General features: G+C 45.5%; 1 protein-coding gene across 9 annotated transcripts in view; it reads right to left on the reverse strand.

Moving 5' to 3' along the window:
- Positions 1 to 17,298, reverse strand: part of C1GALT1 (core 1 synthase, glycoprotein-N-acetylgalactosamine 3-beta-galactosyltransferase 1) — a 303,461-nt gene that overhangs the window by 206,866 nt on the left and 79,297 nt on the right. For all 9 annotated transcript variants that reach the window (XM_069648538.1, XM_069648533.1, XM_069648536.1 and 6 more), the window contains one exon: positions 7,910 to 8,149. In XM_069648538.1, the coding sequence (XP_069504639.1) occupies positions 7,910 to 8,132 (223 nt within the window). In that variant the 5' untranslated portion in view covers positions 8,133 to 8,149. The remainder of the gene's footprint in view (positions 1 to 7,909; positions 8,150 to 17,298) is intronic.

The raw sequence follows: 17,298 nt of genomic DNA on the forward strand, positions 1-17,298 counted from the left end.
GTTGACCCCACCGATCAAACACTTTCTGCAGTTGACGTTGGTCGATTTCCCATTCGTGTGACTGTGCGGACTATCTGCTGAGGCTGTTCCCATTATTTTTGAGTCCCGGTAGGTGAAAAGCCTGCAGGATAATCTGGTTGGAGATGGCCCATTTCCAAATTTGCTGAGCTTCCCGAGACAACGTTGGTGACTGTGTTCCCCTTGCTTCCAGATATAAAACACGGTTGTTGTGTTGGTTGAGTATTTTTACCAGGTGCCCTTGGGGCACCGGTAGGAAGGATTTGAGGGGCCAATGTACCGACCTCACCGCCAGCACGTTGATATGCGACTGTCTCTTGTGCCGACCACAGCCCCTTGACGTGCAGGCGATCAATATGCGCTCCCCCAGCCTGTCATCGAGGTGTCTGTCACCAGCGTCTTTTGGTGATTGGAACAGACATCCCTTTGTAAGGTGGTCTCCATTTTTCCACCACTGCAGTTTTTGTACTATGTCCGAGGTGATGAGGATTTTGTCCTCCCACGTTCCGGCCACATGTGACCATTTTGTGGCTATGAACTCCTGTAGGGGCCACATATGCAACCTGCAGTTGGGAATGAGCAGGATGCACAATGACATGGTGCCTAGCAGGCCCATATATCGCGCACTGAGGCATATCGCTTGAACGATGGGATCAAAAAGTTGAGTGTTTATCCGCTGAATTGAGGGATGCACCCTTTGCTCCTCCGTGGGGTAGTGCGCTCCCAGGAACACCAAGTACTTGGATGGCTGCAGAGAAGATTTTTTTGTAGTTTATGGAGAACCCCAAGGATTGGAGTGACCGTACTGTTTTCGACATGCTGTTTTGGTCCATGAAGTATGTTGGCGCTCTCACAAGCCAGTCGTCTAAATACAGATAGACGTGGTGACCTTTTCTGCAAAAGCTTGCCGTGATGGGCACTAGACATTTGGTAAAGGTTCTTGGGGCTGACTTCAGGCCGAAAGGAAGAACTCGGGACTGGTAATGGGCGTTACGAACCATTAACATCAGATACTTCCTGTGTTTGGGGTGGATAGGGATGTGGAAATTTGCATCCTGCAGGTCCAGGGACCGCAACAAGTCATGTTGTTGAATGGCCCCGATCACTTGCCGTTGCGTTACCATCTGGAAATGTTGCCTTTTGATGAACTTTTTGAGGTTGCGCAGGTCCAGTATCAGACACCACTTTCCGTCCGGCTTTTTCACTACAAAGTACCTCGAGTACACGCCGTTTCCTTTGTATTGTTTTGGCACTTTTCCTATTGTCTTTTTTATTATCATCCATTTGGCATCTTTAGATGACCTTGCGTGTGTTGGACGGGTGGAATGTTGGGGGGTTGTTTTGTGAATTCCAGCAGGCGGCCCTAGGTGACTGTTTGTAGAACCCATCGGTCTGTAGTTATGCTGCATCACTGGTGAACATAATTGGACACGCCCCCCCCCCCACTTGCCCTATGCCGAAGGCATAGTTACGGCAACTACTTTCCTTGTCATCCTCTTTGAGGGTACGTTGTTTGCATGCGCCTTAGTGCCTGGCGATTGTTGTATCCCTGGAATTACTTCTTGTATCCCTGCGAGTAGTACGCTGCCTTTGGATTAAGATAGACTACCCCTATATGAGGAGGTATAGTTTCTCCCGGTATTAGCCTATTTGACCGAGAGAAAAATAAAAAAATAAAATAAAGGACCCAATGACCAATTTGGTCGAATTTGACATGGGCGATTTGACCTTCGGGCTAATTTTACCACATATATTGCTAAATAGCAACCCTGGAGACTGTGGATTGCAGGGGTGTCCCCCGCTATCCAGGGTTGATATTTAGCAATTGAGGGGGTAGGGGGATGTCCCCCACTTCCTTAATATTGGAGGCGAGGGACAAAAAATAATGTAAAAAACACATATGCCTTTAAATTCGTAATTGCGTGCAACTGTTTTTCGGTCAAATTGCCGCAAACGAATTGCATACAGTCAAATCTACTTAAACCATTTCTCCCTGAGGCCCATTCAAAAGGGACAAAAAGGTTTTCTCACTGTAAGATGGCGAGTGACCTGGCCGTATCAGTGTCTGCTTTTAATTGTCTTCAGTGCGTATTCTATCTTTGGGCAAAACAGATCATCCCCCCCTCAAAGGGCAGGTCTATTACCTTGTGTTGCACGTCTGGCCTGAAATCCGTACACCGCAACAAGCCCAGTCTTCTCATCACCACACCGTCTCCAATTTGTTTAAAACCAGTTTCGGCCAGATCTAACACTATTAAGGATGTTGTGATTGGCTGCTTCTTCGCCTTCCCGCAAAATTGCTGTCGCTTCTTTTTTTTCTTCCGGCAGGTGCCCGAGTAGTGGGTCCATTCTCTGCCACATTTCCCAGTCATAACGTGACATTATCGCAAGCAAGTTAGCTGCCTTCACTGTTATCGACCAAAGTGTTATGACCTCCACAAAAGCATCTAGTTTTCGGCCTTCATTCTCCGGGGGGCACGGTGCACCTTTTTTACTTGAGAATGGGCCTTACTACTTGCAGCCGCTGACACCACGGATTCTGGCGTGGGTTGATATGCAGGGTATTTAGGTGTGGACTCTGGTGCATTAACCTTCTTGTCTCATCTGCCTTTCACAACAGGTTCTGTGAACGGGTGCTTTGGTGTATGCAAATCCATTTCCCAAACATGGTCTACTATTGGGATGGACACCACCAAACACCACCAAACTCTTACCCATGCGGTCGAATAGGAAGCATTATTTTTTCTCCTCTGTGTGGATCAGGCTAAATTCCTGGCAGCCCTTAGAGATAGTGGCGTGAAACGCCCCTAGGTCGTCCGGCGGTGAAGGATTGGGTGTTTCTTCCTGTGGATCGTCCGCCGGGGTGGTGGAGTTAGTGTCTTGCGGGTTGTCTGCGTCTTTACTGTGAAGTTAGCCCTCCTCTTGTTCCTCGTCCCCAATAGTGGGCAAGGGCGGGGGCACAATTGCTGGCTTTGGAAGCAGTATGGGCTGTGGAGCTGTATGACGTTTTGCAGCGTCTCCTCGCTTACATTTAGCCTTCATGTGTTGGCGGGACCTTCCAGACCTGTGCAACGATCTTGACCCTGCAGTTGACATTGTACGGACGGGGATCTGGACCTGGTCAGTGACGTCTGTCTGGACGCCGACAGCGACGTATGTGTGGACTGTGGTCTTGACCCCATCGAGGACCAGATTAGCAACCTGAGTGGTGAGACTGGTTGACGTTCCCCAGTTGGTTGATGCGATTGCCATGGGTACTGTTGCTGTGACTGTGCAGGTGGCAGTCTAGTCTGCAACTGCGATAGTAACCCTTGCAAGGAAGAAAGAACCTGGATGGACAGCAGGGCTTGCGGGTTCAGGAGTTGTTGTGGTGGCTGGGCAGTTAGTGTAAAGCTAGGGCCATGGCCCGATCCATGTCCAGCCACCCAAGGGCAGCTGGGCCTATTAAATGTGGTCAGGTTAAGAGTTGTTATACCTGGTCTGCTGAGGCCCGGCGTAGGAGGAAGTGGAGGAGAGCTTGGTGGCTGGCCATGGATTCCTCCGAGTCAGAGTTGTACAGGGCCAACCTGACGGGCCTCGAAGTTGAAATCAATGGTGTGCTATAAGATGTCTTCTGCTATCACATCTGAGTAGACTACTGGTGAGGCAAACACTTGCACTTGTGCATCCTGCCCCGGATCAGCCCCTTGCTGATGTTTTCTGCTGGGTTCCGACTGTACCTTGCACTTGACCCACCCCCTGCTGATGTGGAGTTGCGCTTGTCTAACTGTGCTCGGTGCACTGTCTTTTGTTGTGGGGCTTTATCCCCCAATATGCGTTAAGTCTTTACACCAGTTGACGAGGCCCTACTGCTATCGGCACTGGTCATCGACGGTTCATGGACGTGACAACGTTTATGCCTCTTAGGAAGCATCTACTCTGATTTGGCCCTTTCCTTAGATGGAGACCCTTTTCCTCCTAGGCACTGCCATGCTTTTAGTGGACTCGACTCTGAAGGTGGGTAATGACGCTCCTGGAGCCAAAATACCTGTCTCCTGTGCCCATCTTAAGGTTTGTCGCTAAAACCCCAACAAATCTCACAATCTTCAGGTGAGTGATTGTGGTATGATATGATAGGTTATTTAGAACGCTCTTAATACCCAGAGGTTTAGAAGCTCGGACCTGGGGATTGAACCTGTGTTGCTCCGTTTCGTCACGCTTCCAAGGCGAGCACATTGCCCCCGAGCTATCCTTCCGTGACTAATAGCAAAAAAATGCACTCACCGTGCTGGTTGCCTTCGAAAACATTGAGACCACAGGTATTGCAGGCCTTGCACAACAACTTCTTTCTTCCATCTTTTTCGATTTTCTTTCTGATAATCTCTTAATTCTCTTGAGAAGGGAAACACAAGGACTGAATAATCTTTTCTCTTGAGGAGAAAGAACTGGAGGACTCTTTCCAGCATGACACGCGGTTAGAATCTGAGGAAAGGCTGGGGAGGAGTAGCTTACTACTCGAGGTCCAATTGGATGTGACTAGAACACGCAAAATGAGGGTGACAGCATACACAACTCCCTAAACTTTGTGTTTAAAGGAAATATCCTAAAAGCAAGGATTCCCAGCTTGAAGCCAGGGAATATTCACAGCATGTGAATCTATGAAAGATCCAATGCTGGAGAACTGACATTCTTGAAAATGCAAAACAGAGTGAAGAGAAATGCAAGGGAAGGGAACCACCTATGGAACAAGGAGCTCTGTCCTTCTGGAACTATTGTGTTGGAGTTACTCACTTTTCTTGAACATGTATACACTAAAGGCCAAAAGACATTTTCCCTTTTTACCAGAGTTGATTTTTAGAATGCGAGGACCTGAATAGTACTTTGGACACAGGCTGTTTTGCTTTGGACATCCGACCATTCACAGACCCATAGTTTTTGTTTTAGGTAGGGACATACCTCTTAGAGCAGGGACAGAGAGGCAGTTCCCAACCCTCTTAATTTAATAAAATTATTTGACCAGTCTCCGTCCGTCTCATTCCTGGTTACTCAGAAATGTGTAAACTCTCTGGTGAGCAAGATATTTTCGGGAAAATACTGCCACAGTAATACCATCTCACCAAATGAAAATGCTATTTTAACACTGCTATGGGGCAGGAATAATCTTTTAATGTCCTACTCCAAACAACATTGTCTGTGGAGGTTTGAGTAAGTGAGAAAATATCAAAACAGTTACAATGCTACTACAGACTATTTACAACATAGATCATTTTAACCAAAAAAAACCACTACCATAGCAAAAAACTGCCTGTGTATACCCTTGAGCTACATATTAGGTCAGCAATAGAGAGGCTGGCCTGCTAACCTCTATTAGCAGTGGCACACATGCCATTATGAATATGTTAATCGCTTGTGGAAAGCTTCTGTAACCCCCCCTACCCCAAATAGGGCTAGGTGGTGTTACACTGCTTACCACCTCAGGGAAAAGACGAAAAAAGGTAGGCCTAAATATTTCATTTAATATGCTGGATGTTCATACTGCATACCTGTTCCCAATGGACGGCACCATCAAATCCCTCTTAGAGGGCTACTTGGAATGTTGGAGTGCTGGAACAACATGCAGCATACAAAATGGCATGGAGGAGTGGGCTAGCCTTGAAGAAGCGCACAGAACTTTGGAGAAAGGAGAAGAATAAAGAACCGTTGGAAATAAACCAAACAAAGAGAGTCAGTGTGTCAGCAGGCAGACCAGCTCGATTCCTGGAACCCTATATCATAGAGTCCCTTGAGAGTATGCCAGAAACAGCCCGGTGAGGGGACAAGCCAAGACCATGTGTCTCGGGTAGCCAGAGGGGAAACCTGGACTGTAAACCAGTCAGCCTGCCTGGGGACCAGACCGGACAGGCCCAGAGAAGGGATTATTCCATAGTCACGCGAGTGGTGCAGCCTGGGGAATCAGCAGTAGTTTGAGGAGCCCTGTGACTTGACTTGGGCGGGCTAGAGAAGATCAGAGCCCTGGGTCACCTGTCAGAGCACGAGCTGCAGGCTGTGCGAGTATTTCGGCCCAGGACAAGTCGGCAGGGGGCGTGCATGGAAGACCCAATCACGGGTCGCCTGCAGGAATGGGGCCCAGGTGAAGACAATCAAAAGCAGGTCCAACCAACAGACATGAGCGCATACCAAGTGTTGGGTGGACAAACGTAGTCCCAGCCGTGGTGGTGAGAGTGCACTGTGTCCCCCAGTCAACAAGGCGCTGCTTGAAGAGGGCCTCTGGCTCAATGGTGGTGAAAGTGTGCGGCATCCATCTTGGGTAAGGGGCGCTGCATTGTGAAGGAAAGCCAGGATCTGCGGCCTTGGTGGCTTGGGCGGCGCCATGAATCGGTTGAAGCCTGGGTCAGCAGACGTGACCAAGAGCCCCCTCCTCCCTAGTGCACAGGGTCCGCATGCGATGCCCTGGGCCAGGAGGAAGGGCCCAAGAAAGGTAATGGGCACGAAAGAACAGTTTTGAAGTGGTGTCATAGGTCTGGCTGCAGCAGCCATATATCTATAATATATAGCGATGAGTTTGTGTAGGTGTGCATATATTTGTGTGTATTGTTACTGGTTTTGCATAAACCAGCTGTAAATAGTTACAAGTATAGAAGGGGTACGAGCGTTCGGAGTAAGTGCTTCATGCTGAGGCTCAGAAACCTGCGCTATAACAAAGGGAGCAAGGATTACGCTAGTTTTAAGAAGGGAAGTTTAGGAAAGGGGTCTGCTAAAGGCCACAGTGATAGTTGGGTCATCGGAGCTATCCCCTAGCTTGGTATGGAGGAGGGGCATAGGGAGAATAAGAAGTCATGAGTTGCATGTCCACTTCAGAGGGTCCTCTTTATGACCCCCTTTGACGGTGAGGTGCACAGAGTTTCCCTGGGGAGGGTCACATTAGGTGTAGATTTGTGAAGATTAAGAATGGCCATAAATGAAGACAGCAGTTTGAGAGCTCCCCGTTTGGGCTATAGGATACCCTGGTGTATTTTGTTGTTTGAAAACTCTAAGGTGAGCAAGATATTTTCTGGAAAATACTGCCACAGTAATACTATCTAAGCAATGCAAATGCCACTGTACACTGCTATGTAACAGGGTGACAAATGGTACAAAAAACCATTACCGCACAGATAATTATTATCAAAGAACCACTACCACAGCGGTAGCTAAAGAGAACACGTGTAAGCTATAACAAAAGGTACGTGCATATCTGTAAGCCACTCAAGAACTGGCAAGTTTGCAAGCAATTTCTAAAATGCTTATTGCTATGAAACAGAGTGCTGGATGGTAAGTCTTGAAAAGATGAGTAATACCACATGCTAATGACTGCGCAAGCTTCTCCATTTACATAGGGAATGTATTTTAGCACTCAAGTCCCAGACGCTAGTCGTGTCGCCTTGCCTTTTCCTTTATACATTTAGGACTACAAATACGAGAATTCCTAGGAACAAAATTGTACTGATGACTTTCTCACGCATGGCATGAGACACTTGAGTGCTCAAGTGCCAGTGATTCACACATCACCACTGCGAGCAATTATTCAATCACTACCACTTCTACAAGCCACTATCGAGTTTCACTACAATCTATAGCATTAAGGGGGATCTTCTTTTCATTTCCTACTCAAAACTACATTGTCTGTGGAGGTTTAAATAAGTGAGAACATATCAAAAAAGCTCCACTGACAGAAAAGGACAATATAAAAAGGCATGTTGTGATACAAGAGGCAATGTCGAAAATTAGACTCCAACCTCCCACTGCAGAAGAAAAACATGCATATGTAACTTAAAATAGGAAAGTTCCCCATTGCATGCTAGCAGAAACACATTTTTTACTGCCAATAGTATTGGTCACATTGCTCATTCCCATTAGGGCCAAGGATCAGTACCTTCATGTTGTAGAACGTCCGCACTGAAGTTCATCTGCCCCACCAGCTGATCACTTCCATCATCGTTGGAATGTCTCCCATGAGGGTCATTTTGTAGAACCTTTGTTGCAATGCTCGGCTTCTCTTCAAGCACTACGCTAAGCATCAAATAGCAACAAGTGAATCCTACTGTCAGTCCCAAGGAGAAGGTAATAAAGTGCAGCACAGATCTAATTGGGGCCATTTCCTGAACATATATGTCTGTGAAGAAAATGAGGCAAAGAGAAAAGGGAAATGTGGTTGTGAATAAAAAATAATGAATCCACAAAAAGCAAGGTATAGATTACCAGTTCTCACATGATAGAAAACTTTTTAAGCAGAAGTAGGTCTATCCTTAAGTACCAGACTTCCAAAAAATACTATGCCCACATTTAAACCAATCGGACTGACATTCATTAAAACTAGGCTACACCGTTGTTAGAAACAGTGGAACTAAGTTTAGCTTTCAGTGCCCTTAGAACGTGTATAAATATACATTCCTAAAATGTGGACTTGTTGTTGAGGTAAGTGAATACGTCATTCATGGCGTCTGCCCCTCCCCTGCCTCTATATGGAAATATGAGAAACGTTCTGCACTACAGACCAACCTTATCCTGGAACAATAGAAGAAGAAATAAATGCAAACTCGAGAAGAAATGAAATGAACATGCTGTAACTGAAGATGACAAGAGCAAGTGACCTCACTGGCGAACTGACAAACAAGAGTACAATAGACATTAAGTAGATATGCACTCACCATGAAGAAACACAGACACTAGGTCAAACGTGCATTTAGACATGTAGAATATTACCTGCACCATATAGCCATGAAGAACATAACACTCAATATATAGACTGAAATGCAATATGAACGATCAACATATATAGCTTGCTAAACGTAGAAATGCACCAGTAACGAGTGGCCATCTTGCATAAAATGGACGGTGAAGCCACCCTCAAGTGAACGGGAAGCCTCGCAGCTGCAGGGAGATTCGGAAATACAGATCTGTGCAGGCCAGACAGTGGCTGCGCAGCCCCCTTCCAAGGTTACTGTGAACAAAAAGGTCTGCATGGCTCCAAAGACAACAGAAGATAATAATTCCCAAGCGCAAGAACTATTTCTCTTAGATTCAGTAGAGAACAAAACCTTTGAAAGCCAGGTGCCCATTAATTAAAAGCTTAACGCTGCATGAGGAATGTATCGTCCAAGTCTCCAGTGGCAAAAAGGGGCAACAGCACTTTTATTAATATGGCCTAAAATCACATTAAGAGTAGGGTAAAATAAATCAAAATGTGGTCTCATCACACGTGTCCTATAATTGGAAGACAGTGTCCATTCATTGACGCCAGACACAGATAGGCACCTGCTTGACTTCCCACAGATTTCCCAGAGCGAGAGGCACCTGATAAGGCCAAGTACAAAGCTAGATGCCCTGGCATGTGGCTTATGAAATAAGTAATGGTGTCTTGTTTAATTGGGAGAAGCAGTTCCTTGATGTCAGTCCCCCTGCCACTATTTTTGCCCATGTGCTGATGACCTGCCAAGTGTTCAAGGTTGATAACACCAATGCCAACCAATAACTCTCAAAAGGATGTGTCCTGTAACTGTTGCATTAGCCAATTACCTGATGTTAAGATGATGTCTTTTGTTCCTTTACCAATTCTCGGATGGTTGATGGTGGGGCCATCTGATAGTTCTAGCCAATTAAAAGACTAACCCATACATAAACTATATGCAGACATTTCCCAATCCAATACCCCAACTCCGTAGGTTTTTGCAAGCAAGATTGTAATGGGACGTCCGTTATGATGTATTTCTCAGTTAAAACGTGATGTTTTGTATTGGATCGACAGAGCTTTTGAGACTTGTGCGCATACCTGCTTTATATGAATTGTTAATAAAGCAGACTTTGCCTTAAAACACTGGTGTATAGGCATGTTATAAATGCCATATCATATCATTAACTTTGTTTACTTTGACTATTTGTTATTGGGCACATGATTTCCCAGTCTGTTTGTTCCGCTTGCACTAGAGTCTTTTGGAACCCCATTACATTGTTTTGCAACAAGGCAAATATATACATTCTAATTTGTTGAATAGGAGGTGGCAGGACCTTTTGGGACCCTTGGGCAAAACTTATATTTTTGTACTGGCACTCTACACCCCTGTGGTCAGGACTCAAAAAGGTTAGTATGCTTTACCATTTTGGGCTGAACATGTAATGTGGGTTCAAGCAGTTTCCAAGGAGAATTTAAGCACGCACAAACATGTATCCTTGTAATATTCACCTCATATTTTCCAAATATCAAATTAACAGATCAATGTTATAACCAACATGGATCAAATTACATCCTCATGAGTATTACCTTGTGAAAACGATAATCATAATTTTATAGTAGGCATACCATCAGTACAAAATATCTTTTAAAAGAAAATCTGATCAAACATGCATTTTCCACTTCCAGATTCTAAATGTAGGAAAGCAGTGAGGTGAAAAAATCATGGACAATCGTGCAATGCAGCTTCACCCTCACACTACTTTGTCCCAAGTTGCCCACAACAGTAGAACCTTAAGTTTGCATCCTACAGGGTGGGGTGTACGCATCAAGTCCACACAGACACACTACAACTAATCTCTTCCAACCAGTAATCTTTACCCACTATTAATTTATAGCTCGCAGGATAGCTCTAAAGTAGTGTTAAGGAGATTATTCATTGTTATGCCAAATCTCCTCTACCTCCGAGACCCCCATCACTTTTTGATGTTCTCCTGAATGAGGGGAGTCTTTTTCCCCCTCATTCATTCTTTCTGCTTTGAACATAGAAACCCTGTTCATTGTGTTTTTACTTTTATTTATGGAGTCTTGCTTTCCTCCATACTTTTTAAGGCATCTGCGTTTCACTTTTGCAGCACACAGCACCTTTTATGCAGCCCTAAGGGGATCTCCTTTTAAATTCCTTAACTTCTGTTCTCAAGGTTTATCCTTCTTAGCTTTTCCTTTTGTGAGATCAGCACACACCACCCTATGTGGAGTGCTGAGGGGTTATCTGGTATCCCCTTTCTCAATGCTCCTATAACATTTATGTTACAATGACAAGCATACACTCATGTCTGGTGGCAGTGGACGTGTTCTACTGTCTTTTGTGCAATTTCTACGCGCAGGCTGTCTCCACAGCTGTGGTTATGCACAGAAGGGTCACAATTGACACAAAATGCTGGCTTCTTTCTTTTATAGCCATTTCTTGTGTGCTAGTCCCGTCTTGGTCCTTTTTCTGCCATTCAGGGTGGGGGAGGTCCGTGTTTTGAGTTTCATCTCAAGCAGCAACCCTTTGTGCAGCCCACAGAGGCTCCAACATATCTGCGAGGAGAGGAAGCAAGTGAGGATCTGAAGCTCTGTTATCCTTTGTCTTCTGGTGTGCCTGAAAGAAACCGGTTCCCACTGGGAGGCTGTACTGATTCCGGTGTTTGCCCATACTGTTCGCCCAGGCCCAACGCTTGTGTGCCCATAGGACGTCTTTCTCAAGGTCCTTGAAACCTTTTTTGACCCATGTGTAGAGGAGGAGCCAAATGCCTCTACCAGAAGGCCCCTATTCTGCCAATATGTTGGAAGCCGGAAATTGCGACATGCACAATGCCGTTACCGCTATAACCAATAACACGATAACCGATATACAACAAAAGATCTTTGAAACAAGGTATCCATTGAGAAAGCCCTATAAGATGTATCCGCAAAGAGATGAGTCTCTTAGGGGAGAGCCCCGAAGAAGTGTGAAGCAGTGAACAAAAGAGGTTGGTGACATAAGAAATGAGAGGGACGCACTGAGAAGGATGATCAGAGAAGAGAATACATAGGCCTTATGAAATCTGATGACGAAATAAGGAATGGAGTAACCTTTCATGTGCGAAATGAAGATTGCACGAGTAAAGAACACTGAAGAAAATAGAAGTCGTTTTTATAACTGTACAGATGCTGCAACGCAAGTAGACTAAGTAATCATGAAGACTGGCTATACGTAGTGAACAGACTGCAGGCAGTGCCGCCAATGCATATATACATGTACAGAGTTTAGATATTCGATGTCGCAACTTTAGTAAGCCAGGACCTGTGAAAGAGAAGGGCTGAAAGTGTGACGCAGTAGAGAAAAACAGCTAAAAATCAAGGAAGGATCGAGAAGGCTGTCTGGCCCAGTGTCAAGGGTTGGGGCAACCAAGAACTGGTTATCTATTCAAGGATATACAAAGAACGTGAGAAGCGAGGTGAGCTCAAGGTGCAATGGAAACACGACGAGTGCCAGGTTTTATTAATTTAATATCATTAAATACGAAGAAGGAGCTCAAACATGGTCTCCTGTCACATGGGATGGATGGAAATAGAAAATGGGCAAGCTGCATCGAGACTTAAGGTAAGAACGTGCTCGCACTCTCTTCTAATCTCAGGAGCAGTTTTACTTTGCAAGGCCAAGTTCAAAGATTATTTGAATTGCAAACGGCATGAGTGATGATGGGCCGATTGGGTGGGGAGGCATGGTCAAGCCCACCCACAAGCACCTGGGGTACCAGTGACTTACTTGCCTGTGGTCAAGCTGGATTCCTGCCCCTTCCCTCCACCTCAGTTGAGGCTGTGAGAAGTGGACATGGAATCAGAAGTCATGTTTTGTGATAATACGCACCCCAGGCGTTGACATAGTGCTTGCGTGTTTGTGCTCATTAGCATAATTTAACAAATACAGCCAGGAAATGTGTGAAGTTCTTTTGGACTCAAAGAGACATCATTCTGAGGCATTACTCAGAAATATGCTGACATGGAGGATAGTAGGTTCATATATTTTTAATATCACATCTATCTTCTACACGCTCTAATTTGCATTGCACATGCTACAACAAAAGCAAGTACAACATAGCACATTACCACACACATGAAAAGAACTGCAATGTAAGCGAAGAGCATGGTTTACATTTACCTTGAAAAAGGACAAGTGAACATTTTAGTTTAGCAGCTTGAGTGACCTGGGATTTATACTATGTAAAGCTATGCTATGGAGTGGTGTAACATACCAAACGCCTTCAGTCTCAAAATGCACAGCAAGATTTCCATATTTAACTCGCGCTTTAGGACAAGATGTGCTGCACACTACCCGACCACGGCTTCCTGTCCTGAGGAACCTTCTTATCTCTCACTCTCGCCTCTGCTCTGTGATCTGTGATAATTGATCTCTTCCCAGCCCCGAGGACTGGAGTCTGCTGATCGCTGTTTGAACCTCTGCCTCTTCCCCCAGTCAGCTTGCGCTTTATATCTAAGGGGGGGGGGGGCTTAGTCGAACATGTGTGCGTCATTTCTGCTACCTGGAAGGTTCAGGCCCAACGCTTAAGAGTGTACTTTTGCTTGAACATACAGTATTAGATATGTACACTCTAAAGACATATCATGTCAGTTTTCCGATGACTATTCCATTGCATGCTATGGTTTTTAGTTCAGCACAGGACTAAAGCCTGTCATCTGCTTCTTGACGACGTCTATTGGTGTTTCCTGTTCTTTGGCTGCTTATCAGATCTAAGTGGTATAAAAAGGCATCTCTTGACATGGCTACATGCCGTTTAAGACAAGAAGTTGCCACTTGCAGTTAGGTTTCTCTGCTGGAGGGGGAAGCTAGGATTTCCTGGCCTCTTGTCACATATTTTCTACAGCAACTGTCTGCCTGTGCTTATTGTCACAAACACTTTCATTATTTGGAAGTGTGTGCGTTGTAATCAACGAACATTTGCAGCCCCTTGGTATAGTTATTGAATATCTGTAAAGTTGCCTGATGTGTGACCAACTGTCTTACCAGGCTAGTTATCCATTATCCATAATCCAAAACACCAGCTTGCGTGCTGCTAGCGAGTCAAATATTTCAAAAGGGTACAAACATGCCAACCAATTATAGAGGGCCATGTATTGAAGAGCCCTATAGTTTGAGAGCCAATGGTGTGTCGGGTATCTAACAACTATTGAGGATGACTTGCACAAGGGGTGGCCATTCGTTGTCCACCTGACTATAGAGTCCAATCACAATCCAATTCCCTACAGAAAGTTTACCTAGATGTTCCCCGTAGACCTATTTGCCACGTAGTACGACGTCACGATTGACATGTTTTTACTACAAAAGTCGTTTTTTATGAAATGTGTTGAGATTATGCTGCGAGACATCCGTTGTTCTCCCCATTGTAGACAATTGATAATAAAACAGATTTAGTTTGCCAACGTCCTGAGTCGGTCCGATTATTGGTGTAAGAGTTATTCTGCATTCCCATTCATGTAATTACACGGTTCCTCATTCAAAACGGCCTAACTGTTCATATAAAAACATCTATTAATTGAAGAATCCTCTGCACCTTTTCCTTTTCTGCTGCTGTGCCTTAACTGCTTTACCTTCAACCTGACTTTGAAGAACTCTTACCTAGATAGGGATGGCCTGCTAAAGCCTTAAGGCCTCTGAAAAATAATGCAAAAGTACTGCCCTGCTATTGTTGGTGTGATTTAACCTTTTTATTCCTAGAACAGAATATTTTCTGAGTTGCTATAACAAGTGACTATACTTACTTCGAACTGCGTCCATGAATTGGATAATTCTTTACTCAACTGATAATTGCGTATGGATTAGTTACTACAGCTCACATCTACCTCCTAAGATACACCTGGCGGCTCTGCCATACTAACACCTTAAGTAGTATAGACCTCTACTAGAAGTTGGGTCCTGCATAGCAGGGGATAGTTTTATAAAGTCTTATCACAGGTATACTTTAGGAAAACTCCCCCAACATGCAGCAATTGAGGGAATGCAACACAATCCTCAATCTACTCAAAAGCGTCCAACCCAAAAAAGGACCCACCCCAGGATTGACGTTTGTTTACCAGATGCCAAAGCTGCCCCTAGATTCCTAAACCCTACACTCAACAACGGTGCTGTGTCACCATTTGTTGAGTGTACAAACTCTAAAATGCACCAGACTGAGTGGTGTTTAGCCATTTGCATTGCAACAAGGCTGCAATCTAAGGCATACGTTGCCTATCTAGGACTGGGCTCAGCTATATCCAAGCCCTGCACCTGGCATGGATAACACACACACCACCCTGATGGGCTCCCATAAGGCGACTCTGCGATATTCCAAGATGGCAACCTGCTTATCTGGGGATGCCGAACCAGCAGCTCAAGACCAAGACCCTCCTTTGAGTCCTCCGTTTGGCCATCCGTTCAGGGTAATAACCCTGCATCACTTCACCGGCTGGCACATCCCAAGGCCGCAATCTAAGGCATACGTTGCCTGTCTGGGCCTGGCTACTCGGGACAGTATTAAGGTATGTTTACTATTCTGATGCCTCATACAGCGGAACCTCATCCCTGCCAAAACACCTGCCCCACCACTCTGCAAACCTGCCCACCTCTTTTCTCCCCCCAGGTGCTCCTGCACCCTTGGCTACCGCCCCGTTCCCTCACCTCTGCAGCTCCATGCTGATTTCCTGTCTTTAAGACATGCCCACCTCTTGCTCTCACCAATGCCCCCTGCACAGGTAACCTGTGTCTTGCCTGCCTGCCTGGGTGCCCGCACCCGATCAATGAGCATCTCACTACCCATTCATACACCACTCAAACACCCGACTGAGCGGGCTCATGCACAACCCACTCCGCTGGGTTCCTCAGGTGTTCTACTTGCAACCCACGTAAGTATACTACCCCTGCCCCCACATCCGGATGGGAGTAAGCCCCGCTACAGCTATGCTACCTTGGCCCCGCCCTGGAAACGCACTTCCAGCCAGCCACCATTAGGGAATGCAAAACTGCGGTGGCTGAACCTGCCTAACTGGCTCATCCAGCCTACCAGACCTCAAAAAAAGCATATGGCACAGCTTATCCTGCCACAGGCTCCAAGCACGCACAAGCCCAGGGACACTAGCTTGCAGAATGGCCCACCATTCAACGTCACTTACCAGGCCACCAGCATTGGGCCCTTTAATGCTGATTACATACTCTTGCACAAACTGCCTGCCACACCACGACAAAACAGTACTATCAAACAAGCCACCCCTCATTCTCCTGCTAGCTCAGACTCTACATGTGCCCCGAGCCCTAAAAACCACAAAGGGACTCCTAGCTCTAGCATTGCACTGAAGATTAATGGTTCAGAACCGGCATTTATGAATTCTGACACATCTTCAGCCCAGGAACATAAAACGGGAGCTCCTCCGCATAGCACCTTGGAACGCATATGCCATACATCTGCTTGCCCACTCACTAGCTGCCCACTCACTGGCCTCTCTTATCACCAGCCCACCTACTGCCCCACAGCACTGCACTGTGGAAAGTTTGGCTAGCCTAATGCATGTGCCCAATAACTTGGCCACTAACAGCCTGTCAACCCATCTGGGTGTACCCCAGAATTGTGCTGCTAAAGGCACTACTAGGCTCCTGCACATCAGCACAGGTAATATCAGCCAGCCCCTCGCCCCCCTTCCCACATAAGCACTACCTTTAATACTGAAAGGTTTGTCCAGCCACCTGATCACTTGCATGACCAACATGATTCTAAGTGATCCCACTGCGGCTGATTTTGCCGCAGCCAGAATGTTCGCATGAAAAAGGTGCGAACTACCAAAAGATTGCACCTCTCATGCGAACAAACATACTACGGGGGCTGCAGGGGTTTCCCCTGCAACTCCCGCTCACTATACTGTAAAGTGATTTTAGTGAGCGGGATGTCGCGGGGAAACCCCTGCAGCCCCGGTTTATTTTTCTTTTTTTTGTTGCCCGCTCACTATGCCACACAGTATAGTGAGCCGGGTGTTGCGGGGGAACACCCCTGCACTTTTTTTGTTTTTAACTTACCTGCAATGCTACCACCAAAGGTTCGAACACCAAAAGTTTGAACGTTTGGTGGTAGCATTTTTAGGTCATTTTGTACGGTTGGACCCTTTTTTATTATATATATATATATATATATATATATATATATATATATATATATATATATATATATATATATATATATATATATATATATATATATATATATATATATATATATATATATATGATACATTACTCACCGTAATCGTATTTCTGATGCTTGTATCTGCTTAGATTCACATGCTGTGCATAGGCCGACATCTAGTGGAAGCTGCGGAGTATTACAGTTTGTTTTTCGAAAGTCGAAAAAGGGCGTCGACACAGGGCGTGCCAGTAATACTATCCCTAGTGTGACGTCCACTGTACCCATGATCCCTCACGCGTCTAGGATCCCCAGATTGTGTTTTTCCTGACATGAGGTAGCATGAGGAGTAGCGTGAGTACAGATAGACCAAGCAGATAGACAGAAAGGTAAGACTACAAGCAA

The sequence above is a fragment of the Ambystoma mexicanum genome, chromosome 2q, assembly GCF_040938575.1.
Source record: "Ambystoma mexicanum isolate Mex_15411 chromosome 2q, UKY_AmexF1_1, whole genome shotgun sequence".
Lineage (NCBI taxonomy): Eukaryota > Metazoa > Chordata > Amphibia > Caudata > Ambystomatidae > Ambystoma > Ambystoma mexicanum.